At 39.0% G+C, this 27,540-nt stretch overlaps 1 protein-coding gene and 1 pseudogene across 2 annotated transcripts in view; one reads left to right on the plus strand and one right to left on the minus strand.

The window, feature by feature from the left end:
- Window positions 1-27,540, plus strand: part of GNAI3 (G protein subunit alpha i3) — a 46,082-nt gene that overhangs the window by 3,224 nt on the left and 15,318 nt on the right. Inside the window, exons 2-3 of the mRNA XM_053592140.1 lie at window positions 24,775-24,817; window positions 24,934-25,075. Coding sequence (XP_053448115.1) covers window positions 24,775-24,817; window positions 24,934-25,075 — 185 coding nt within the window. The remainder of the gene's footprint in view (window positions 1-24,774; window positions 24,818-24,933; window positions 25,076-27,540) is intronic.
- Window positions 3,508-5,328, minus strand: LOC128586381 (septin-7-like; annotated as a pseudogene). The gene is made up of 2 exons (XR_008380229.1): window positions 5,200-5,328; window positions 3,508-5,018 (listed from the first exon to the last, which is right to left on the minus strand). The product of XR_008380229.1 is annotated as a septin-7-like (transcript).

Consider the following 27,540-nt stretch of genomic DNA (forward strand, 5'->3'; position numbering starts at 1 on the left):
GAACTAGTTTCTTTCTGCCTCAGTTTTCTTACCTTTAAAATGGAGAAGATAGAGATATTTCATAGGATTGTTGTGAGGATTAAATATGATAATATAAAGAGGAACACGGCTTGGCACATAGTACTAGCTCAATGATTAGTTGTTATTACTGTTATTATTAAATAAAAGTGAATGTACAAATTATAAGTGCTGTAGAAATTCAAATTAAAAAGCTAGTGTGTGGGGCGGCCCCTGTGGCTCAGTGAGCAGGGCGCCGGCCCCATATACCGAGGGTGGCTGGTTCCAACCCAGCCCCGGCCAAACTGCAACAAAAAAATAGCCGGGTGTTGTGGCGGGCGCCTGTAGTCCCAGCTACTAGGGAGGCTGAGGCAGGAGAATCGCTTAAGCCCAGGAGTTGGAGGTTGCTGTGAGCTGTGTGATGCCACAGCGCTCTACCGAGGGCAATAAAGTGAAACTCTGCTCTGTCTCTACAAAAAAAAAAAAAGCTAGTGTGTGGGCGGCACCTGTGGCTCAAAGGAGTAGGGTGCTGGCCCCATATACCAGAGGTGGTGGGTTCAAACGCGGCTCCTGCCAAAAACTTCAAAAAAAAAAAACCAAAAACTAGTGTGTGCTGGATTAGTTAAGGAAGACTTCTATATTGTAATTCTTTCTTTGATAACCTTTTGTTTGAATCTCCTTTAAATGCTATTGAGAAGATCTTGATATGACAGATTAGTATTTAATCACAATATTCTATTGAAAGACAAAACTATTATTATGCAAAGCTTCCCACCCAGGATATAGTGCATTACATATAGGTGTGCTGCTTGCACATTTTTTAATAGTGTTGAAATTTTAAATCATTTTGTAACTTCAGAATTTGACAACAGTATGATACTAGAATATCTTTGGTATGATTCCGTCTGTAAACTTCCTGAATTTGATAATTTGGAGAACTTTTATTGGGAATGTTTTTAGCAGTTCAGTATTTAACATCATCTGTAACATTTTGTATTTTATTTTTCATGCCATAACCTCATAATTTAAAGAAAAAATTTTCCGCTGAACCCCTCCAACTTACCCCAGTGAGCCTTACCATTTCCAGTTTGTGCTATCATGTGATGAATGTTGGGAAACACGAGTGTAATGGATAAGAACATTGCTTTTGGATTCACACAAGACTGAATTCAAGTTCTACCTCCATTTACTAGCCCTGAGACCCAGGGCAAGTAACTTAACCATATGAGTCATACTTTTCACATCTATATGGTAAGAATTACGATGTTTCAGAATAGGAAATGAGATAATGTATGTAATGCTTAGCATTAGTGCCTAGCAAACAATAAAGATTTCATAAATGATAACATCTGTCTTTGATGATGTTTGTGAACCTTACATTTTAGCTACTTTTTTTTTAGGTTGCTTCAGATAGTTGTTTGATTATTTTTCATGTTAATATACTCTTTTCAAAGATCTTGAAAGAATTTTAATATGTTTTATGCTGAAAAGAATTAAATGTTATCACTTGATTTTGTAAGTTATTTAATGATCTATTCCCGTTCTATCTCCAAATTTCTTTTTTTTTTTTTTTTTTAGAGACAGAGTCTCACTTTGTCGCCCTTGGTAGAGTGCTGTGGCGTCACAGCTCACCGCAACCTCCAGCTCTTGGGCTGAGGCGATTCTCTTGCCTCAGCCTCCCAGGTAGCTGGGACTACAGGAGCCCGCCACAAGGCCCGCCACCCTTGGTATATGGGGCTGGCGGCTGGCACCCTACTCGTGAGCCACAGGCGCCGCCCCAAATTTCCATATCTTGATAGTTCCCTTTAGCAGGTCTGTAGAAAACATACAAAATGAGATGACTACATTGTTCTTTGGGATTTTGCTGGTGGTGCTATGGCAAAAATTAAGTTGTGCAGAACATGGAATCATCTAGTTTACTGAAAACCTATATTTTATAGTTAATTGTTCACATTTAAATTTATGCATGTGTATTGGTTGAATATACTTATTGAAGATGAGGCTGTCTTTTGATAAATATGCTATTATATCCTCCAGTTAAATTTCATGCAAGTATATATCTTGTGTCTGGGGGAAAAAAGAAATTGGCATAAAAAATAGAAGTTGGCATTGCAAAAAAGTGGTTTGTGTTTTGTAAACAGTCTTTTATTTAAATGTATTCATCACTTTTGCAGTATGAAAATATGGTCCTTTTGGGGAATTATAATAATGTAATCTTTCCTGACTACATTTCATTATTCCTGCAGTACAGTGATGGCCATAGAATAGGGTGCTTAATACTTACTAGATTTGACAGATGTAATGTTCTAATCAGGCTGCAACTATGCTATTTGCGCTACTACAAAAAGTCTTGGGTTTGTGGTTAAGTGATAAAAGTAGTTCCTGCTCAGGAGACCTTTTAGAAGTTTGTGAAATCCGAAGCACTGTCCCACTGACTCTTGTCCCTCCCTCTTGGTGCTTGGTGTCCCTCCCTTCTTCCAGCTATTTTTTTTTTCATGTTTCGAGCATACTGATTTATTTAAACCCTTCTTATAACAAAATTACACTGTACCCCTTACATTTCTACAAATAGAAAAATCCTTTTATTTCTGAAGTAAACAAAAATATTGGCTAATTATCATTTTCCTCCTGAGTCATTAATTCTAAAGAGTAAACAGACATGGTAAAACATTTCAAAGTAATAAACTGGGTTGTATTAATTATACCTAAAATTATCATAAAACATTATGTTAAAATCTTTATCATTTGAGCTTACTAAAAAGAAATTACACTACCCTCTTTCCAGTTAAAAAAAAAATTTCTGTTTCCAGGGACTTGATGGTATACCTAACCCGGATGAGAAATACAGAAATGAACAAAGAGACAAAGTATGTCTTAAATTAGAAAATCAGTACATATGCATTCTAAAAGGGGTTGCAGGAGGCAAAATGCAAATTGGAAATCTTCTTCCCAGACATATTCCAATACAAACAAAAAATTCAGAAATGCAATATATGAATACAGCTAAATGCAGAATGGTGACTTTTTTTCTCTTCAAGAGGCCATGATTCCCATTTCTAGTAAAATAAAGAGACGGCTTATAGGTAGAAACAGGTTGGTTGTTAGCTTCACAATTTTGCCTAGAAATGATCTATAAATGCATTTTTCCTCCTGCTACTTATCATAAAGTGTAAAAAGGGAGTTAAAGGAAAGTTTCTTTGTTGGTTCCTACCATATGAAAGATGCTATATTCTATTTTAGCAGGGCCAATATATGGAAATATCTAAATTAAATGTTACTACAAAAAATGAAGCAGTAATGAGATTCTGGCTAAAGAGGGCACTAAATGAGAATAATACATATTTAAAGTATCCAAAAACAAACAAACAAACAAAAAAGGTTGTTATAAAAAAGCTCTAGGTGCACTGTAAGCATATAGGGTTTTTTTCCCATGTGTATTTTTAAACAATGGGAAGTGTCAAAAATAGGGTCAACTGTGTTAGACTAAATTACATTGTTGTATATGCTGCACTGAATGGAACCTTTGTATTATAATTATCATAGAGAAGCATAGTTTGCATCATATTATGGCAATTTATCCTCAATGAAAACTTTCCAGAGTCCTTTTAATTTGGAATATCCTGTAAACAATCAAACCACCAGAACATGATTGTACAACAGTAAAATGTTCTCTTGCATTAAATTGAAGATATCTGTTTAATAAAAAAAGGAAAAGAAAATGTAGGAAAGGTACTTAGAGCTGTTACTTTTTAAGTACACAACGCCCTAGACAATTCAAGGCATCTTAATCTCCATCAAGAACAACAACAAAAAAATAATTTTTGTCATGCTGTTAAATCCATCATTATGGATAAACTGGTGCAGATTGGTCAAACGGATCCAACAAACACTGATGTCCAAGCTGGCATATTGGCAACTAATACGTTAACTGGTGGTCAATAGAGAGTTTAAAAGATCTTCCCTTTCTTCTTGTTCTTTTCTAAGGTTCTTGAAGAGTTCTGTTGTTCTAAAATACGTTGCTGAGCTTCCCAGTTTGCTTTCTCATTCTCAAACTGACGACGTTTTTCCTCTAATTCTTTGTGCTGTGCTTCCAAATTCTTTTTCATTTGCTCATGGCGCCGCTGGAGCTCAGCTTCAGAGTCCTTCAGTTTCTGAACTTTTTCTTTGTCCTTCATCTCAAACACCTGCTCCATCTCCATTTCCATCTTCTTCATCTCAGCTACATGTTCCCTTCTTTCTTCTTCCATTTGTGCCAGAGGGCTCTTGGTAAGCTGCCCTTTATTCTTGTTGTTATCAACTCCATTATAAGTCACAGCTCCAGTTTTCTGCTTCTGTAGCTCTTATAGTGTACGTTATTAGTAACATCTTTCAAATCCTGCATATGTGTTCTTATCAACGTATTTCTTAGAATTGTGAAATCACAATGTTCACCATTTTCAACTTCAACAACACCCCAAGGATACTGCCGTCCTCTGACCCTTTGATGATAATATTACTACCTACCATGGCAAGAGGTAAACAGTCCTTTATCTTTTTAACAAGCTTATTTTCTTCATCATCTGTTTCTGGAAATTCATATATTTTAATTTTATGTTCCTGGATTTCTTTCATTATCTGTTTTTTAAACTGTTGGCATTCCTCTGGTGTGAGCATGTCTGCTTTGGCAATAAGTGGAATGATATTCACTTTTTCGTGCAAACGCTTCATAAACTCAATATCCAATGGTTTAAGTCCATATCCAGAAGGAGCTATGAAGTAGAAACAACACCGCACCCTGCTGTCAGCATCTGACGTCTGTTTACTCGAGAGTCTGCATTTAGGTAGTCCTCAAATTTACTATCGATGTAGTCGATAAAAGGCTGCCAGCAATTACTGTTATCTACGGCATCTCTAAATCCTGGGGTATCAACTATTGTGAGCAGCAACTGAACACCCCCTTCTTTGATTAAAACTTTGGATTGTTCCACCTGTACAGTCTTTTTAATTCTATGGGAAGGACCACGATACTCTGGAGAACTGTCCTACTACCGTGTTTCCCCGAAAATAAGATATCCTCCGAAAATAAGACCTACTTACAGGAAAGATAAGATGTCCCCTGAAAATAAGACCTAGCGCATCTTTGAGAGCACACCTTAAAATAAGACACTGTCTTATTTTCGGGAAACAGGGTACCATAAGTGTGAATTCAAATCCCCTCTTCACTGATTTTCTGTATACTTGATTTGGGAGATTGGCAAATCCCACATAGCCTTCAAGGTTCTTCTGTTGAGCCATGGTGCTGCAATTGACGCTCCTCTCCTCAGCAGCAGCGGATCTCGCACTGACCAACATCCCCTCCCTCCCACCCCCGCGACCAGCCCCCTCTTCCAGCTATTTCCTCTTCTCTTTTCCCTTTGTTCCCCCATGCTTTTTGTTTGTTTGTTTAAATCTGGTATATATGTACCGGTTAAGCAAGGGTGCCCCACCTTTTTTCTCTCTGCTGCACATTGGAAGAATAAGAGTTGTCTTGGACCACCCATTACGAACCATACACAAACTCTAATGAAAGCTGATTAGCAAAAAAAAAAGTTCATGGATATTTTTGTGATATCCCACATCGCAGATAAACAAACCAAAAAAAGGCCTCACAAAATCAGCTTGCAGCAAGCTAGGACAGTTTGGACATCCCCGGGGCTTCCTCTGATCCATGAAGTTTTTAATAAAATTGTTAGCAAAATTTGGGTTATATGTATTTTTCTAAGGAAGAGAGCCATATGTTTATATTTTTCATCAAGTTCTCCCTCCACAATACCACATAAGCCCCCATTCTTACAAATCCCTCTTCTGTGACCAGGAAAAGGCAACAAAAAGAGACAGATACTGGGGCTAAGGGCAGTGGCTCATGCCTGTAATCCTAGCACTTTGGAAGGCCGGGACGGGGATTGTCTGAGGCCAGGAACATTACTCATGCAAGTAAAGGAGAGATTTGCAGAGAGGACACTGTAGGCAATTTCATAGACATTAGATATCGAAGGATAAATAAGACGTGAATACAGGTAGATTGTGTGTGTATGGGTTGCAATTCACACCCCCTTCCATCCCTTCATTTCTCCCAGAGCAGAATGGCCACTACTCTGCTGGTAAGTCACCTCTTAAGATTGTCAGCTTTCTGTGTTCTCCATGACTTCTTCGCTTCTCCCCCTGTGTCCCTAATCTTCATCTTTGGCTTACTCTTGACACTTTCTGTGGTGCACACACTGCCTGACCTGATAATTCAAGTGTTTCATGGCTCCCAGGATCCCCATTCCAGGTTCTTGGGAAAGAGTATGAGATTGGCCTAGCCTTGTCAGGTGCCCACCACAATCCATCATCTGTGGTAGGGGTATGATAGGGTTGATGGACTATCATGAGTTTTATGAGGCTGACCCTTTCAAGCACTGGAGTAGATCAAATTCCCTATCAAAGGCTAAGAGAGTTAATAATTAATAAATAGAAGACAGTGTCTGCCACCTAGTAAAAACATTAAATATAAGTGGAACATAATAGAATGAGACAGAACTATTGAACTAAACATGTCCCTGCTTTAGCTTCTCATTAATAAGAAAATGCCTGCTCATTCTCAGTATTAAGTTGTCATTTTGTGTAGTTGGGAGATGTGATTAAATTCAAATTTAAAATTAAATTGAGGTAGGGTACAAGATTTTAAACTCCTATAATCAACACATCCGAGTCAGAATAGTTGATTTCACCTGAATTGAATTACATTTGATTTTAATTTAGGAATTTTTAAAAATGCACATGCTCAGTTCAGGGTCTATATTTTATCCCACTTGTTTTTCTTTGCTGATTGATACCTCCCCCTCTTTATAAGGAACAGAAAATTGTCCAAAGCTAAGGGAAGAGGTAAAACGGACTATTTTGCTCCTTATTAATAACTTTGCCTCTAAGTTTTTGTTATGGAGTAGGTAAAAACATTTTGACAAAGTAGATTGCTTTACATTTTAGCTGTCTGTTGTCTGTCTTCACCTCATGTTTAGCTTAGTTTTATTGGATGATGGGGCTTGTTGGGGGAAATGGAGAGGAAAAGATATTTTAAGTACTCAGGTTCAGCTGCTCTGCCGGAATGTTAGCAAAAAATAAAAATGTTGTGGGTCTCGCCGGGCGCGGTGGCTCACACCTGTAATCCCAGCACTGTGGGAGGCTGAGGTGGGAGGATTGCTTGAGCTCAGGAGTTTGAGGCTTGTCTGAGCGAGAGTGAGACCCCAACTCGTGAAAAAAATAGAAAAACCCAGCCAGGCGCAGTGGCGAGCGCCTGTAATGCCAGCGGCCCTGGAGGCTGAGGCAGCAGGATGCCCACAGCCCAAGTCTTAGGTTGCAGTGAGCTATGACGCCACTGCTCAGGGCATAGGGTAGAACTCTGCCTCTACAAAAAAAAAAAAAAAAAGAAAAAAAAATGTTGTGGGTCTCATTATAAAAGATGTCAGATTGCTGGAGTTTATTTAAAATTGTTTTTCTAGTTAAACAATATAGTAGATTAGCAATGATAAAATACATCTCTTTGAACTGGTAATTCAGAAGTAGGGAATACCATGTAATTAATAGATGGCAAAAAGACTGAAAGATGGGACATTTGTCCTAATTTCAGAGCTTAGGGTCTCTTGTCTGAACTTAATATTATTAACCAGATAGAATATTTTAGCAAGTTACAACGAGAGGTCCTCAAACTGTGGCCTGTGGGTGTGATCGTATTTGTTCCCATTTTGTTTTTTTACTTCAAAATAACATATGTGCAGTGTGCATAGGAATTTGTTCATAGTTTTTTTTTTTTTTTTTTTTAACTATAGTCCGGCCCTCCAACAGTCGGAGGGTCAGTGAACTGGCCCCAGGTTTAAAAAGTTTGAGGACGCCTGTTAATAAAGAGACCTATTTTTGTGATAGGTCTCTTATTCTTAAGTTTGATTGAAATTAGTTTAACATCATAAAGCTGCTAAGGAAGATAGTTAAAAATATCAAAGACAAATTCATAAAGTGCCCATAATGTAAATATTTAAAAGATAATACAAAGAAAATAAATCATTGTAGTATTTGAATTTCTCTCCAATTTTAATTGTCTTCATTTTGGTATAATTTGTTTTTCAGTGTTTAGCAAGAGTTGGCTTTAAGCTTTATCCAGGTGATCCTGTTACCTACTTGGTAGTCAGCTGTATCATTTCTGTAATTCGAGCTGCTTGAACTGAATAACATTATATTAGGATCACTGTTTAATTGTGGTAGTTTTGATGCAGTGCTCTGTGTAAATGAAATATCCTATTTTTCACGACTTGCTATTAAGTTGTAACAGAAAATAACATGTCCGATGCAAAATAAGCAAAGAAGGATTCCCAAAAGACCAAATGTGTTTGACTTGTACCTGAGTAGCCTAGTTATGTTAGACAGAAATTTCATGCGGAAACATCTTTAGATCTGCATTTTCTTTAATTTCCAAGTTAGACTTGGGAGGTACCTAAAAGTTTAAAAGATTGTTAAGGATTAGCTGAGATGTTACTGTGTTTATTGATCCATTACTATTTTGCTGCCATGGGCCTCTTTGTGTCAGTTTCTTTTTTTTTGAGACAGAGTCTCACTATGTCGCCCTGGGTAGAGTGCTGGAGCATCACAGCTCACAGCAACCTCAAACTCTTGGGCTTAAGAGATTCTCTTGCCTCAGCCTCCCAAAGTAGCTGGGACTACAGGCGCCCACCACAACGCCTGGCTATTTTTGTTGTTATTGTTATTGTTGTTTAGCAGGCCGGGGCTGGTTTTGAACCCACCAGCCTCCGTGTATGTGGCTGGCGCTGTAACCACTTTGCTACGGGTGCCGAGCCCAAGCCATATTTTCAAATGTATAAATGTTTTTAATATTTATATGAATAGTCTTAGTTGTTTGAATGATGTTAGTATTTTACATCTCAAAAAGTTCTTGTTACTTTACTTGAAAGTAGATAATAGTCTAAATTTTTTTCTAGCTGCTCAGTATAGTATTTTGAATTTCTTACAGCTGTAGCAACTGTTTAGTTAGGCATGTCTTACCATGATCAAAACATACACTCTATTTGTATATTTAAGTTGTGCTCACATCTGCTTTTAGAGCCTGCTATTAACAGTTATTACACTGGTCATGTAGAGACCGCTTAAATCAGACTTATTTAAAATTAGCAAGATTGGCTCAGAACCCGTAGCACAGTGGTTGCGGTGCCAGCCACATACACCAAGGCTGGCGGGTTAAAACTCGGCCCGGGCCAGCTAAACAACAATGACAACTGCAACAAAAAAATAGCCAGGCGGCTTGGCACCTGTGGCTTAAGCCGCTTAGGCACCAGCCACATACACCTGAGCTGGCGGGTTCAAATCCAGCCCAGGCCTGCCAAACAACAATGACAGCTGCAACCAAAAAATAGCCGGGTGTTGTGGTGGGCGCCTGTAGTCCCAGCTACTTGGGAGGCGGAGGCAGGAGAATTGCTTGAGCCCAGGAGTTGGAGGTTGCTGTGAGCTGTGATGCCATGGCACTCTACCCAGGGTGACAGCTTGAGGCTGTCTCAGAAAAAAATAAAAAATAGCCGGGCATTGTGGTGGGCGTCTGTAGTCCCAGCTACTGGGGAGGCTGAGGCAAGAGAACCTCTTAAGCCCAAGAGTTTGAGGTTGCTGTGAGCTGTTATGCCATGGCACTCTACCAAGGGCGACATAGTAAGACTCCGTCTCAAAAAAATAAAATAAAATTAGCAAGATAATTGATTCTTGTTATTATGTAATTAATCTTACTGTAATGATTGTGATCCTATTTACATTATGCAAAATACTAAAAGTTTTATTTTCTCCTTAGGGATTTTTTTTTTTTTTTTTTTTGAGCAGAGTCTCAGTCTGTCACCTGGGGTAGTCATCATCATGGATTGCTGCAACCTCAAACTCCTGGGTTCAAATGATCCTCCTGCCTGAGCCTCCTGAGTAGTTGGGATTACAAGTGTGGGACATTGTACCCTGTTTAATGGGGTGTCTCTTGCTCAGGATGGTCTTGAACTCCTGGCCTCAAGCCTGGAGTTGGAGTCAGCCTCTTGCCTCAGCTTCCCACAGTGTTAGGATTACAGGCATGAGCTTCTGTGCCTAGCCCCTTTCTCCTTTCAAGTTGAATTTTAAAATTAAAATAATATTTCATTAGATTCTAAGAAATTATGAAAATGTTACACTGTATTTGGATTTCTGTTTTAGTCATATTGATAGCCTTAGTTTTTATATTCATATTTGTCAACACCAAGAGATTCATGTTAGTGCCTTAATATTAATTAAATTTCACACTTTTTTTTAGATTTCAGCAGTTTTCTGGCTAATGTTCTTTTTTTTCTGTTTTGTTTTTTGAGACAGAGTCTCACTGTGTTGCCCTTGGTAGAGTTCTGTGGTGTCACAGCTCACAGCAACCTCAACCTCTTAGACTTAAGTGATTCTTTTGCTTCCGCCTCCCAAGTAGCTGGGACTACGGGCATCTGGCTTTTTTTTGCTTGCAACTGTCATTGTTGTTTAGCAGGCCTGAACCCGCCAGCTCCGGTGTATGTGGCCGGTGCCCTACTCACTGAGGTGTGGTTGCTGAGCCTGGCTAGTATTCTTGTTCTGCTCTAGGATCCAATCCAGAATACTTCACTGCATTTAGTTAAAGCCACTTTTTATTAAGCTTTTTCCTTTTCAGTATTTAACTGCCAGTGGGAAGCTCATTTATTAACTTATTTATGATTATGTATCCCATGTATATGTGTGTGTATATATATATGTGTGTGTGTGTGTGTGTGTGTGTGTGTATATATATATATAAAGAGAGAGAGAGAGAGGGGGATAAATTGTTTTATATGTGCACAGGTACTTTTTTGACCTGGAAATATAAATGAGAAATAGATAAAACTTGTAAGCATTTCAAGTAGGAGAGATATACAAGTAAACAAAGCCAATACAATGTGATTATAGAAAGAGTGGCCAATTTTAAAAAGAGGAGGAGGAAGATAGAGGCATATCAAGGAAGTCCTCCCAGAGAAGATGACATTTGAGATAGGCTTTGAAATAGGAACTCTTTTTTTTTTTTTTTTTTTTTTGTAGAGACAGAGTCTCACTTTGCTGCGTGTAGAGTGCTATGATGTCACACGGCTCACAGCAACCTCCAGCTTTTGGGCTTACGTGATTCTCTTGCCTCAGCCTCCCAAGCAGCTGGGACTACATGCGCCCGCCACAACACCGGCTATTTTTTGGTTGCAGTTCGGCCGAGGCCGGGTTTGAACCCGCTACCCTTGGTATATGGGGCCGGCGCCCTACTCACTGAGCCACAGGTGCCACCCTGAAATAGGAACTCTTAAGGCAGAGACTGAAGAGAAGTATATCCAAACAGAGGGAATAGTATGCACAAAAGTTCAGAACATGAGCGAGCAAATAGTTAGATTTGACTGGAATGAAGGGTTTAATATAGGAGGAATATAGGAAATGAGCTGGGAAAAACATGCAAATTTATTTGATTTTTTAAGATATTTTAAGCCATATTTTATACAAACACACACACTACACGAATTCTGCAACTGTGGGTTTAACCAACACAGGTCAAAGATAATTGGAAAAAAATTAAAAATGACAACAAAAGTAATACAAATAGAAACAATACAGTATATAACAACTCTGTATAGCATTTATATTGTATTAGGTATTATGAGTAATCTGGAGATGATTTAAAGTGTATGGGAAGATATGTGTAGGTTATATGCAAATACTACAGCAGTTTATAAAAGGGACTTTAGCACCTGTGGATTTTTGTATTCCAAGAGAGGTCCTGGAACAAGCCCCCTGCATATACTGGGGAATGTTTGTGTGTGTATAGGAGTGTTGATAAACTGTGGGGGAAATCACCTAGGTACTTTGCATTGCCTTCCCTTTTTATTACCTGCCTTTTTGCCATTCCGCCCCTAAGTCATACTGTAATAAAAAGGTTAAATAAAAGTAAACACATACATGAAACTCAGACTTTTTTGGGTTTTGGGTTAACACCTTTGTTGAGAATTTATTATGGTAAAGGAAATTATAGTCATCCTTATCTGGTGACTTAATTTGTAACATTTTGCTATTGGTGAATTTTAAAAGTGTGATATTGATTTACATTTAATTAAACAAGCAGGTAGAAAAGTGTTGCATGCTGTCATCAGTGTTTCAGGACTCTAGGTAGGGATATGATTTTAACATTTTTATTTTTATTTTATTTATTCATTTATTTATTTAAAAATGTTAGACTCTGGAGACAGAGTCTCACTTAGTCACCCTGGGGTTGAGTGCCATAGCATCATAGGTCACAGCAACCTCAAACTCTTAGGCTCAAGTGATCCTCTTGCCTTAGCCTCCTGAGTAGCTGGGACTACAGGCACCCTCCATAAGGCCTGACTAATTTTTTAGAGATGGGGTCTCACTCTAGTTCAGGTTGGTCTCAAACTCCTGAGCTCAAGCAATCTGCCCACCTCGGCCTCCCAGAGTGCTAGGGTTACTGGCATGAGGCACTACCCCCAGCCAGATTCTAACATTTTTAAATGTGAAATTTTGGGATATAGGGGGTGTGATGAATGAATTTAGCATTGTAATTAACTTTGGAGGACATGTCTACTATAATAAAAAATTATTTGTATGGGTTAAATGAGATCTTTTTTGTGGATTACGATTTTTTATGGTATTTCTAGTCCTTTTACTTTAAATATAAGATAGTTTTCAGTTATGTTTAATGTAAATAGCATGTAATTTAACATTAGCATCTAAATGGCTTTTTGTTGCTTTGCTTTCAAAGAAATAAAAGGAAATTTACTCACCAAAATTAGGGGCCAAAATTAGAACATTGAAACAGCCAGAGGATAACACCCCTCCTTGCTCACAAATGACTGCTCCCTTTAAGCATTCCTGTTATTTTGCAAAGGTAAGGAAGAAACCCCCAGTTCCCCCTTTGTTGGCCAGTTGCCCAAAGAGGAGGCAAGATCTTTAGCAGTAGGCAAATTACACACTGTTCATATTCCCAAGTGGTAACATTTTGAGGAGAGCTGCTTAGCTGAGTCAGCTACCTTAAAAAAAATAAAACAAAAATCTCCCCCCCACATTTTTCTAAGGTGATTTATAAATATAAAATAGCTAAATAGCTTTTTGATTTATGGTTTATAAAGCTTATAAAATGATGGGATCCTGTTCATGTAATTGGTGAAAGATGTGAAACTCTGAACAAACCATATAGTACCCTGTTAAGTTACAGACATATTTTCATTGTTAGGGCTTTTAAAAATATCTCCCCCCTCCCTCATTGTATACTTATCCTCTGGAAATATTTGATGAAACAATAATTGATATTGAGAGGGACTAATAGGTCGCTTCAAAGATAAATGATAATGTTTAATTTTTTATGCTAAACAGTGGGACACAGATGTTTGTTAATCTCCTTAAAGCCAATTCCATCCCCCCCTTTTTTTTTTTTTGCAAAGAAGAGAAAATTCATTAAAATCAGATCAAAAGTTGTTGAGGGAGATTATTGTTAGAATATAGAGAGGTTTAATAGAGATGAGATCTTGAACTTCTTGAGCTTAAGCAATCTGCCCACCTCAGCCTCCCAGGGTGCTAAGATTACAGGCCACTGCTACTGGCCTGTTGTTTCCACCTTTTCTCTGCTTCCTTCTTTCTTACTGGCTTCACTGTTTCTACCTCTTCTTGCTTTGTTGTCTTTTCTTATTCTCCTCTGTCTTTCTCTCTTTTTTCTCTTCTTGGTCCCATCCATTCTCTGTTTCTTGACTTACTTTCTCTTTCTTTTTTGGTGAACTCTCTTTTCTCTTTCATGGCATCTTTTTTTTTTTTTTCTTTGAGACAGAGTCTCACTATGTTGCCCTTGGTAGAGTGCGTGGCATCACAGCTCACAGCAACCTTAAACTCTTTGGGCTTAAGCAGTTCTCCTGCCTCAGCCTCCCAAGTAGCTGGGACTACAGGCACCTGCCACAATGCCCAGCTATTTTTTGGCTGTAGTTGTCATTGCTATTTGTCAGGCCCAGGGTGGACTTGAACCCGCCACCTCCGATGGCTGGCACCCTAGCCACTTGAGCTATAGGCACCGAGCCTTTTATGGCATCTTTAAGTCTCTTTAAGTCTCTCTGCACATTTGTGTGTTCTCTCCAGACCAGCCTTTCTCTTAATCTTTTCCTTTATGACCTTGGTGTGCATGAAGCTCTATAAGGTGCCTAGGTTTTTTTTCCATGTAATCTTAGTACAGATTCCCCAGATAATCTGATAGGTCTTGCTCATCTTTTGGAGCTGGGTCACACAGGGTGTAGGTCCTCAAGAGGCTGTGACTGGTGACTCCTGTGTTAGGTATTTAATATACCTCATCCAATCATAAGGAACGATGTAGTCCAGATCATGTAGGCCATTGCCCCCTGACGGGAGAAATAGAGATTTTTCTAAAAGAGATTACGGGCGGGCAGGTGTTCTGAAATTCTGTCTAGTATACATGTATCAGTTAAGTTTTTTTTTTTTTTTTTTTGTGGTTGTTGAGATAGAATCTCATGCTGTCACCTTGGACAGAGGGTGATTGCATCATAGCTCACAGCAACCTCAAACTCTTGGACTCAAGTAATCCTGTTGCCTTAGCCTCTTGAGTAGCTGGGACTGCTGGTACCTGCCAAGTTTTTTTTTTTTTTTTTTTTCTTTCCTGTTTTTAGTAGAGATGGGGTCTCACTCTTGTTCATGCTGGTTTTGAATTCCTGAGCTCAGACAATCCACCCCCCTTGGCCTCCCAGTGTGCTAGGATTAAAGAAAGATACGAGCTACCGCCCATGGCCCTTCAAGTTTTATCAAAATTTTCTTATGTGTCTTTTAAGCCTTTTGGTAATTGGTGTGTGATTGCTTCCTAGAAAAATCTTTTTGGAAGAGACCCATTATCTTTGTTCCAGTCAAAACTCACTGCCTTCTTTTGCCCTGAAAATATTTGTTCATTCATTTATTGACTTATTCACCATCTGAACAAATATTTAATGAGCTCTCACTGTGTTTCATGCACTCTTCTAGTGATAAGATTGCAGAGTGAACAGAACAGACTCAATAGCAGTTTATTTCACTGGAATGGAGTGGTGAGTGCAAAGGAGCCAGGATAAGGATTGAGAGTAAGGTTAGAGGGGAGTGAGGCTGGCGAATGAGCCCAAATTTATTATAAGTATAGTTATAGGGTAAGAGCTGAAATCATAGCCAGGAGTGGGCGTGGGGTTGAGTAAAGATAGCAGAGGAATGGAAATCTGTTTCTGGTAATTTACCCACATTGCACATTCCACCCATTGCAACTGGCATTTACAAAATGTGATTGGGCAACCACTAAATATCATAGAAACTCAAGCCATTCACATTGTAGATAGCTATTAAGTGTCTACTCTGTCATAGATTGTGATCTAGATTTGGGAGAGGGGATGCAAAAGGAAGGGGCTGTTTTGTGCTTTCAAAGATTGTGCTTTGAGTTTAGGGCTATTGAGTCCTAAGCAGGCACAAACCCAAATAATTAGAATAATTTAACCAAGTATTAGTGTTTTGGTGTTTGACACTAGCCTGTGGGTCCAGGTTGATCCTTGAGGGAGAAGGGTCTTGAAAACCTGTCTTTAAAGGGTTTTCATTTTGTGATTATTATTTTAATCAAAATTGAGAAAATAAATTAACGAGACTAGGAGCTGGCAAATTAAAAAAAAATTGTTTTTAATATGAGTAGCCAGAGCTTACTAGGGAGTAAGTTAAGTGAAATGGCTGGGAAAGACAGCAGAGTTAATTTTGGAAATTAACCTCTGCGACTGATGCTGAAAGGAAATCTGTTAGCCCTTAGGGTGGAGTGTGCTCTGGAAGAATGGGAAGGCTTTAGCAAGGAGTTGAAGTTTGAGTTGAATAGGACTTTCAAGGATGTTTATAGTATAGTCAGAGGCTTGTCATGTATAGAGGGATAGTGGGCTGGGTGAAAAAATTATTCTGATACTTTAGGCTAAGGAAACTTGGGTATTTTCACAAGAAAGAAAAGTAGATCTCTAACTTCTCCCACCAGACCATAAATTCCTAAGCTTATTTGTATTTGAAGTTTCAGTGTGCAGCAGTTCTGGGCACATAGGAGATATGGTTATTGAAAAAGAAAATGAATAAAAGTTGTCATTTGTATGGTTAATATTTTTTTCATCTGTGATACTGGTAGCTCTTTCTTTTATTGAACTAAGAAGCACCTGGTTTTGTGTTGAATATAGTGCTTTGAAACCATTTTGAGGGCAGTGCCTGTGGGTCAGTGGGTAGGACACCGGCCACATACACTGAGTCTGATGGGTTTGAGCCCTTCCCAGGCCAACTAAAACAACAATGACAACTGCAACAACAACAAAAATAGCCAGGCGTTGTGGCGATAGCCAGTAGTCCCAGCTACTTGGGAGGCTGAGGCAAGAGAATCGCTTAGGCCCAAGAGTTTGAGGTTGCTCTGAGCTGTGACGCCACAACACTCTACCCAGGGTGACAGCTTGAAACTCTGTTGAAAAAAAAAAAAAAGAAAAAGAAAACCATTTTGAATAAAATGTCATTTTTAACCTTAATCTGAATTTTTATAGTTAGTTATACTTACACCTGTTAATAAAAGGGAATTAATGAGAACAATAGATATTCCTATTCAAAATAGCACGGACTGTGCTCCTGCAATCTTTGGTAACTGGTACTCACATTTCTTCTCTTCAAGAATAGTGATCTAGGCTTGGTGCCCAGAGCACAGTGGTTATGGCGCCAGCCACATACACCAGGGCGATCCGGTTCAAATCCGGCCTGGTCCAGCTAAACAACAGTGACAACTGCAACAACAATAAAAATAGCTAGACATTGTGGCAGGTGCCTGTAGTCCCAGCTACTTGGGAGGCTGAGGCAAGAGAATCACTTAAGCCCAAGAGTTTGAGGTTGCTGTGAGCTGTGATGCCATGACACTCTACCCAGGGGGACATAGTGAGACTGTCTCATACACACACACAAAAAAGAATAATGATCTAGGGCTGCGCCTGTGGCTCAGTGAGTAGGGCGCCGGCCCCATATGCCGAGGGTGGCGGGTTCAAACCCAGCCCCGGCCAAACTGCAACCAAAAAATAGCCGGGCGTTGTGGCGGGCGCCTGTAGTCCCAGCTGCTCAGGAGGCTGAGGCAAGAGAATCACGTAAGCCCAGGAGTTAAGAGGTTGCTGTGAGCCGTGTGACGCCACGGCACTCTACCTGAGGGCGGTACAGTGAGACTCTGTTTCTACAAAAAAAAAAAAAAAAAGAATAAGGATCTAACTGGAATACTTTGCTAGTTTGAAACTATGTAACTATAGAATACCCTCAAGCATGAGGGAAAAAGGAAAGGAGAGAGGGGGACAGGGAGGAGAGAGGGGGATTGGCATGCTCCTACTTAATGGGCACAATGTAAGGATAGTGGCACACCTTTTGGGGGTACCCTTGAGTGAGTATGAATATAGGAGGTTGGCATGCCAGAAAACACTTAATTCTTTACTGTTCCTGAACTCTTTAATTCTGTATACCCTTTGTTCCTTCTTGAGCAGGAGTGTATGATTGGAGAATGTTGTAATAACCAAATTATGAGAGCTATTGTGAGTTGATAGGAAGATGTGGTCCATGGTTTGAGTGAGGCCTTTGTGCGTCGCAATAAGAGATTTAGTTTGCTTTTAGTATAATAGTAATTATAGTCTTTTTTTGGGGGGGGGGATTTTACCAAAAGACATTTTATTTATTTGTTTCACATTATTGTGGGGGGTACAATTAGGTCTCAGTGTTTGCATTTGTTAGGTAGAGTACCTGTTGTAGTTGTGTCCTGGCCCCAGGAGGTGTGCCATACCCTTACTTTCTGCCCATTAAGTAGGAGCAGGCCAATCCTCCTCCCTTCTCCCTCCTCTCCTCTCTTCCTCCCTCCCTTCCCTTTCCCCCATCTTGAATTGACTTGAGTTTGAGTTTTTCTCTTATGAACTATAGACTTAAAACATTAGAGTGCATCTATAGAGCACGTTTAGGCCAAAGTCCTTCACATTTCATATATAAAGAGACAGGCATTATGACTTTTGTGACTTGCCCAGGGTCTTACAGCTAGTCATGGCAGAGCTGGGGCTAAAATGTATTATTCTGTTAGAATGTATCATTAGGGCTAAAAAGTATGTGTATTTTTAACCATCTGTCTTGGAAATGAAAGATGAGAATAAGTTAGGGGGAAACAAAGATCAAGTTTATTTGCTGTTCAGGCTTTCAACTTGCTGTGGGGGAGGGGTTGTCTATGCCTATTCTAGTCATACGTTCCACATGTGTAATAATGGGAACCTGTAGGGAAGAGAATCTTGGCCTCGCACTAGCTAGAGGGTTATCCAAAAATAGTGCCACGCTGGGGCTTGGCTGTCCAGACCTGGAAGAGTGGCTGTGTTCTACTTATAATCTTGAGTTGTTAGACATTCCAAGATTTCTCCATTGAAAGAAGTATTTAAAAGGCAGAGGAGGTTTACAGGTGCCTCTGGAATAACCACAGTCTCAGATGGTGGTAGTACAAAGCACTGTGAGGAAACTTCAAGGAAAAGCTTTAGAGAGATGTAAATGGGTGAGAAGTGTGGGAGAGGAGGTAGTAAGTAGACAGGAGTATCTAGGACTGTAAATACATTTAAGGAAGAGAGTGTTTTTGTTCTTCAGGGTGGGGTGAAGAAGATGACTAATGCTTTACGTAGTTTACTATAACTTTTAGGTTATAAGTTGCTATTTAAGTTTCTGAATTCAGATGCCATCTGGAGTTTTTTTTATTGTGGAACAACTGTTACATAGTTAATACCATCTGTACTGGGTTTTTGGACCAACATCCATATCCAGGTGGTTTTCATTAAATTAAACTCTTTGGGGCCATAGCATTAATTGGTGACATTCTGAATATAGAAAACAGCATTCACAAATAATAGGTAGCTAATATTTATTAAATACGTACTAAGTGTCAGGCACTGTTCTTAGCATTTTTTATTGACCCCTGTTTTACAGATGAGGAAATTCATTGTGTCTAATGGCGCAGAAGTAGAAAAGAGCATAACATACTCATGTACTTTCTTTGGACTGGCTTTAGTCAAATGAAAGAGAAAAAAGAGAAAGTATCAGGTGATATGTTTTTGAGTATCAGCCATTTCTCGGTTAATTTTTAAAAACGGTTTGTATGTGAGCTAAATGAGTTTGTTCATATATATAATGGTTTATTTGTATCAGCAATTTCATTCACTGGTCTTTAAAAAAGATCTTGCAAAGAAATGATCACCATTTCTCATTTGTCATACCCATAATGTACTATATGTTATGGGGGGGTATGGTATGGTATAGTCTCTCTAGGATCTTCTTAAAAATAAAATAAAGAATATGTTTAGTTAGATACAGTGATTCTACAGTAGAGTATATACTGGTGAGTTATTTTTCTTTTCTTTCTTTTTTTTTTTTTGAGACAGTCTCACTTTGTAACCCTCGGTAGAGTGCTGTGGCATCACAGCTCACAGCAACCTCCAGCTCTTGGGCTTAGGCGATTCTCTTACCTCAGCCCCTGAGTAGCTGGGACTACAGGTGCCTGCCACAATGCTTGGCTATTATTTTGTTGCAGTTTGGCCGGGGTCAGGTTCGAACCCGCTACCCTCGGTATATGGGGCCGGCACCCTACCCACTGAACCACAAGCACCACCCTGGTGAGTTATTTTTCATCTAACAGTGTTGGTGATTAAACTGTATAAAACCCCACATGATTTCTAAATTAATCTCTGCAGATTGCCTTGCCTCTTATTGAGAATGAGAGTAACATAGCTTCCTTCTTCCTTTTTCTCTCAAAAATCTTTGTAACTTTACCTTTCATTCTTCTTGTTTATGTAGAATATCTTTTAGATACATATCATTTTAAGGATAAAGCTTCTCGGTCAAACTGATCCTATTCCCTCCTGTTTGTGGGACCTGTCCAACTTTCTTTCCCTTGTATATGCTGTACTCTGCCCAGTTTCATCCCTTCTGCCTGAATAGTCATCTTCAACCAGGGGTCCCATGGGCCATGTGTGGTGGTGTGATTGTATTAGTTCCTGTTTTGTTTTTTACTTCAAAATAAGATATGTGCAGTGTGCATAGGAATTTGTTCATAGTTTTTTTTTTTAAACTATAGTCCGGCCCTCCAATGGTCTGAGGGACAGTGTACTGTCCCCCTGTTTAAAAAGTTTGAGGACCCCTGAAAGCTATAGATTCTATCCCTCCAATATCCTCTGCATCTTTCCCATTCTTTGTATCCCACCTATTACTTCCCTAGTGTATTGAAGGTGGGCAAATTAGTTTCCCCTTAAAGTCATGATTAATCTTTGAAGAAGGATAGGTAAAAAGATGTTGTTTAAAATCAGAAAGTTCCAAATACCATATATGTAGTGGGGCATAGGAAGCAGTTGGAGAACACCTAAGAGTGAGGTGTTATTAATGAGGAAGCGTGCTACTGGTGCAGTGGATCACAGAAGACTGAGGTGGAAAGGAAGAGCCCAGTGGGGCACAGTCATCCTAGCACTTTGGGAGGCCGAGGCAGGTGGATTGCTTAAGCTCACTAGTTGGAGAGCAGCCTGAGCCAGAGCAAGACCTCATCTCTAAAAATAGTGAACGTTGTGGTGGGCGCCTGTTGTTGTCCCAGCTACTTGGGAGGCTGAGGCAAGAGAATCGCTTGAGCCCAAGAGTTTGAGGTTGCTGTGAGCCGTGACGCCACAGCACTCTACTAGGGCAACAAAGTGAGACTGTCTTTAAAACAAACAAAAAAAGATTGAAGAGCCCAGACCTTATTAAGACCCCAAAAGAAAGGATTATAGAAAAGTGCTTGAAGAATGTGGAGAATTATTAGATAAATTAATGCTTTGTAACATAGTGCCACTTGGAAATGATGAGAAGAAAGTTCTTCTTTCTGGAAGTTTGAGAAAATTACAAAAGTAACGTATAGGCACATCAGGCTCAGACATGTGAGGAATAGAAAGGATTAATTTGAGAATGGCATAAGGAAAGATTTCATTACACCTTGGTAAGGAGAGAAGAGTGAGTGGGTTCCAGGTGTCTCTTAGATTTCATACTTGGAAGATGGGTAAGATGGTGGCACTTTCCATGACTAAAAGCCAAATAGCAAAGACATTTAGTATAAAGTGATTCATTCCTGTATAAAATGTTCCTGGAACACCCACTGAGACAAATCTGTATTTAGTTCTGTGGGCATTAAAAGGTGCCTTTTTTAAAGAGATAAACTGGATACTTAATCAAAGTGTGGAACAAGGTATATTGTGCAATAATAAAGAGAAGGACAAACTGACATTTTTCTCAGGAAGCCTTAGGAAAATGTGAGAGAGGCAAGGCAACATAGTTTTTCTTTTAAATCAGCCCCTTCATAAGCTAGAACTTAATGAGGAGGATAGGAATTGATTCCGAGCTTAATATATTTACTGATGGTTTCATTCAGAATATCTGACATGAATGGTGGAAATGCTGTTTTCAACACATAAAGGAATGGTGCATATTAATTCATTGATTTCAACTTTTCTTACTAGCTCTTGTGAATATGAGATAATGGGGAATTCTGTGTTTTAAACAATTTAAAATATAACTGGTATGCACTTTTATTCTTTTCTTCAGGATGGGGAGGGTTTAGATATACGTCGAAGATTCTTTTTTTTTTTTTTTTTTTTTTTAATTTGGCCGGGGCTGGGTTTGAACCCGCCACCTCCAGCATATGGGACCGGCGCCCTACCGGCTGAGCCACAGGCACCGCCCACGTCGAAGATTCTTTAACAGCATCCTAAGAAAGTCCATGTGCTTCTTGAACGTTAACAATTCAGTGCTGCCCCTGAGGGCTGATTATGTCAAAAAACAGAGAAAAAGTCATATGAATGTACCTTTTGACTCTGTAAGGATGTAGTTATTTAGAATTTTTATATTATTTGAATTTTAACTAACATTTTTGGTTGATAAAGTTGAGAAATGATTAGTAAAGGGTCATGCTTATTAAGTATTAGTCATTCATTTGTTCAACAGTATTTATTTGAGTAATTGATGTCAGGCTTAGTTTAAGCCCCTGGGAATATATGAATAACTCTTCATGGAACTTGTATTTTAATAGGGAAGACAGGAAATGAGCAAATTTGTCATGAGAAGAAGTGATAAGTATTATGAAAAAATACAGCACCGGGTGAGAGGAGAGTATAATAGGGCAGGAGCTATTTAGGTAGAATTAGTCAGGAAACGCTGTTCTGAGGGAAGAAGAAAGCTGAGTGAAGAAGAAAGTTTTGCAAGAATTATTTCAGGCAGAGGAGCATTAAATGCAAAGGCAGGAAAGACAAGAGTCCGGATCTAGCTCAGTTAGAACCGGTCTGGTACGTTGGGGAAAAGCAGGAAAGCTAGTTGGGCAAGAGCAGTGAGAACAAAGTGGAGGTAGGCAGGGCGAGCACGTATGTTGGACTTTATTGCCTGCCCATGGATTTGAGTATAATGGGAGGCTCTGGGAGCGTTTCTGGGCAGAGCTGTGACATGATCTAATCACATTTTACAAAGTTGATTCCAGCCACCAAGTGGAAAACCGACTGTAGGAAAGGCAAGGACCGAAGCACTGGGCCATTTAGGAACCTTTCGCAGAATCTAGCCCTGTGGTTTCCAATGTGCAAGAACAAACTGCTAAAACTATTTATATTCCTTTACCTTAAAGAAAAGTAAGCTTTGCTAATATTTAATATACAGATTGGCACTTTTGTCCCCATTCCATCTGTATATTAGTCACATGTCATTTACCATTTTTGGCTTGAGCAACTGATGAATGCTGTTGCCATTCACTGGGATAAGAAAACTGAGGGAGAAGCAGTTTGTTTTGCAGTGGGGTCAGGGAATCAGAACTCAGATTTGAGCATTTTAGGTCTAAATGCCCAGTAGAAATCTAAAATTGAATAGGTGAATTACACACAGGAATCTTAGAAACCAAGATTAGAGACATTAGCATAGAAGTAGTATACACTAACTTTGGAGCCAGACTGTGTGAATGCAAATTTCAGCTCTGCTGTGCAATTGTGGGCAAGTTTCTTGACATTTCTCTGATTAATTTACCTCCTCTGTAAAATGGGGGTAATAATACCTAACTTGTAAGATTATTATGAGGATTAATTGAATTAATACAAGCAAAGGGCTTAGAGCAAAGTGCCACAGGACATTCATCAGATGTGAACTATTATTATCAGTTTATGAATGGTATTTAAAACTATGAGATTAGATGAGATAACTAGTCAATGTGTGTAGATAGAGAAAAAGGCTAAGAAAGGAGCTTTGAAGTGCAGTATAAACTTCAGAATTCAGAAACTGGTGGGAGAAGATTAAGAGGGAGTGAAGTAGGAGTCAAATTAGGATGGTGCAGTGGCTAGAAGGCTGCCTAATGAAGAGTACATTTCACGGGGAAGAAGTCATCAACTTGGACAAATTCTACTTGAGAGGCTGAGTGAGATGAGTACCAAGAATTGACCTTTGGTTTTGTTAAGGTGGAAGTCACTGGAGAACTTGAGAAGTGGTTTCAGTAGAGTGGTGAGGATGGAAGCCAGATTGGAATGGGTTAAGGAGAGACTTGGAGGTAGAGAATTGGAGACAGTGAGTATAGATAGTGAATTAGAGGAGTTTTGCTATAAAGAGGGACAGAAAATGGAGTGGTAGCTAGAGGAAAGTGTGTGGGGTCAAGGAAAAGTAAGGGTGTGCTGATTTAAAGATGGGCAAGTTTGTATGCTAATGAGAATAACCAGTGGAAAGAGAAAGATCAGTGATATTTGAGTGACAGAAATATCATGGGAACTGATAGCCATAACCCTGAATAGGTGAAACAAAGTGGATAACTACAGAAAGGGACGAGCTAGTCTTCAAACATTGGCAGAGATTGTTCACCCATTTGATGAAAGCAGAGTATCAGCAGAGGTGCAGATTGGTAGATTGTCATTTTATAGGGAAGTAAAGTAATTGTTCTGATTGCTTTAATTTTCACAATAAATAGGGGTCACATCATCAGCTGAGAGTCAGAAGAGGGGAGGGCTTTAAAAGGTTTGAGAGAGAAGAGGTGATGTGAAATAGGCATTTTATTAGAAGGTGGAGAATGAATTGACCAGGGAAGATCTAGCTCGTGGATTGTCAAGGAGTTTGGAAGTCTTATTTGACATTTGTAGTCATTAGTTTAAAGTGATTCCATCTGGCTAAGGAGGGCAGCATGGTCTTTAGGGAGTATAGAGGGAAAAAGTGAGGGGAACGGTGCCTTCTTTGTTTCCGTTTTGAACCTGTTTAGTCCCATGACTGAGAGGAATGCTTTTGGGTTATTCCTCAGGTTATTCCTCAGAGAAATTAATAAAAATGAATAAACCAAAAAAAATCATTTTGTTTTTATCTGTGTTTAGTGTCTACATCATGCTGTTTTATGTAAGAGGATGAATTCTTACAGATGTTTATGTTGTATCTCTCCTTGAGTATGCTTATTTTACACAAACGGAATCAAGCAGGCCCTGGGGTACTTTCAATAAATTATATTTGGTTGCTGAGTTTTGTAGAGAAAGCAAAATGCTCTGATGGAGAAACTCCATAGTTTTCCTGATAGACACAAAAGCTTTTGATAAAATTTTCCCTGGGATCTGTGGTTTCCATCAATACTACTGTTACCACTCATGTTGATTTCATACTTTCGTGTTTATTACAGAGAAATTAAAGGTCTGGTTTTCTTTCTTTCAGGTGCTGGAGAATCTGGTAAAAGTACCATCGTGAAACAGATGAAGTAAGTTGAAAGATGACCTTTCCTTTGACTAGATTTCCTCATAATGTATAAAAATTCCATGGTACCTTTTCATTTTAGGTCAATGGCATTAACTTGTGGTTTTCTTCCTTTTAAAGAATCATTCACGAGGATGGCTATTCAGAGGAAGAATGTAAACAATATAAAGTAGTTGTCTACAGCAATACTATACAGTCCATCATTGCAATCATAAGAGCTATGGGCCGGCTAAAGATTGACTTTGGGGAAGCTGCCAGAGCAGTAAGTGTTTCTCACTTTGTCTTTGCTTGCTCTTATTCAGTAGATGCAGTTAAGTTAAACAAAATTTGCGTCACGTTTTAGGGAAATGTGAATCACTTAATAAGTGTTAGCAATATGCTTTAGAAGATACTATATTACCACCATAATAAGAGTCTAGGAAATGGGATTCTGCAGCTATACCATAGATTTCTGTGACAGTAGTTCTATTCATTTGTCTTTTTTACAGCACTGTTGACTTATTTCATAGTAGTTAATAATAATAGCAAAATAATCTGGGCTGGGTGCAGTGGCTCATGGCTGAGGTGGGTGGATTGCCTAAGCTCATGAGTTGAGACCAGCTTGACCAAGAGTGAGACCCTGACTCAAAAAAAAAAAAATAGCTGGGCGTTGTGGCAGGCACCTGTAGTCTCAGCTACTTGGGAGGCTGAGGCAAGAGGATTACTTAAGCCCAAGAGTTTGAGGTTGCTGTGAGCTGTGACACCATAGCACTCTACCAAGGGCAACAAAGTGACACTGTCTCAAAAAACAAAAATCTTTAGACAGGTTGCCATAGACTACCTTTTGAGGCATAGAGATTAAAGGCAAAAATGAATCTCCCAGAATAAACTGAGAACATGTGCATTAAGTCCAAATTTTAGAAATGATTTTTAGGTATTCAAGAATGTTCTATCACTGTACTACTTTGGACTATAGGCTACAGAGTTGGATTCCCTGCACATGTCAACTATTTAAAAAGTTATATTGTTTAATTATAATAATGCTTAGTGGACCATGAAAGTCTGGTTTATAAATTAGGATGTTTTATGCCAGTGGGGATATGGGCAAAATGAAGACAGATCTTTTATGTTATTATCAGCTAAATTCTAAGAGAAGGCTGAGAAATTGTAGAATTATTTCCTAAATCTAAGAGAGTCATCAGGTACGTTCAGAGAGTCATATTTAGGTGGCATGAAAAAAATAAAAGGAAGTGATTTGGGGGGTCTGCTTGGAAAGGCAAAGCCTGTATATCTGTGAAGTAGCTTAGGAATTCTTATAAGGAACTCTCAATTTATCAGATACAAATTCATACTCAATAAATAATTAGAAAATTATTAAAGGGAAAAATATTGAAAGGGTAGTCATAGTTGGATGGTATTAGACTAGAAAGTATATCTTAGAAGTGGCATAAGGCAAGAGGAGCTAGCTTAGGGGTTTTAAAATGATGGGAGAGTAAAGTTGCAAAAAATAAAGGAAGAAAAAATATGTAAGACTTTTATATGTTTTTTGAAAGGCACATCACAAAAATGAGAGACTTAATTTTTCTATGCTTTTGAGGAGGGAAGTTTGATAGTTCAAACAATAATAAAGTTTTTTTCCTTATCTTACCCCTTCTCTTCCCTCCTACTTTTCTAACCTTTTCCTTTTTTTCTTCTTTGAACCAGCTCTTTCCTGATCTTATTTCCTTCCCGCTTTTTTCTCATTTCTCCCTGTCACTTACCTCCGCTTCTCTGTTGTATTCATTATACATGTATCTGATAACTGGTCAGTAACATGTATTTGTTTTCTTCCCTCCCCTGTTGACTTTTTCTTTCACTTATTTACTTCTTTTAGTTTCTTCCTTTTCCCTTTTCTTTTTTTATTTCTTTACCTCTATCCTCCTTTATTTCTGTTTATCACCTTTCCTCCTTTCATTTATCAGATCAGTTGTCATTAATCTTTGAGACCTAATGCCTAATATAGTTGATGTCATTAATTCCTGTATCATGAGATGCAATTGACATATTAATCCCTCTTCGGCCTCCTAAATCATCTGGCATTCTAGCCTCCACGTATCCTGATCTATAATCCTATATAATGTTTTAAAGTTTCTCTCTCTTGGGCGGCGCCTGTGGCTCAGTGAGTAGGGCGCCGGCCCCATGTGCCGAGGGTGGCGGGTTCAAATCCAGCCCCGGCCAAACTGCAACCAAAAAATAGCCGGGCGTTGTGGCGGGTGCCTGTAGTCCCAGCTACTTGGGAGGCTGAGGCAAGAGAATCGCCTTAAGCCCAGGAGTTGGAGGTTGCTGTGAGCCGTGTGACGCCACGGCACTCTACCCAAGGGCGGTACAGTGAGACTCTGTCTCTACAAAAAAAAAAAAAAAAAAAAGTTTCTCTCTCTTTTTTTTTTCATATGTAAGAGTTTATATTTGTAACTCTGCTCTTACCCTTCTCTTAATTTTTTGTGTTTGGTTAGAGTGGTTATAGTTATGAATGGAAAAGAATAGAGCTAGGTGTGGGATTGTTCCTTTTTTCAAGTCTTCTTAAGGGTGAAGGTATAAGGTTCATTTTCTTTTCTTTTGCAGCAGGGTCTTAGTCCTAAAATAATACTTATATGGTCAGGACAGCAAATATATGTAGTAATCACTCCTGTTACTTTGAAGTTCCTAAAATTAGAATCATGGTATTTTTTTTTTAAGGTAATGCTCAATGAGGTTATTTGAGCATTAGGT

Source organism: Nycticebus coucang, chromosome 5 (genome assembly GCF_027406575.1).
Source record: "Nycticebus coucang isolate mNycCou1 chromosome 5, mNycCou1.pri, whole genome shotgun sequence".
Taxonomy (NCBI): Eukaryota; Metazoa; Chordata; class Mammalia; order Primates; family Lorisidae; genus Nycticebus; species Nycticebus coucang.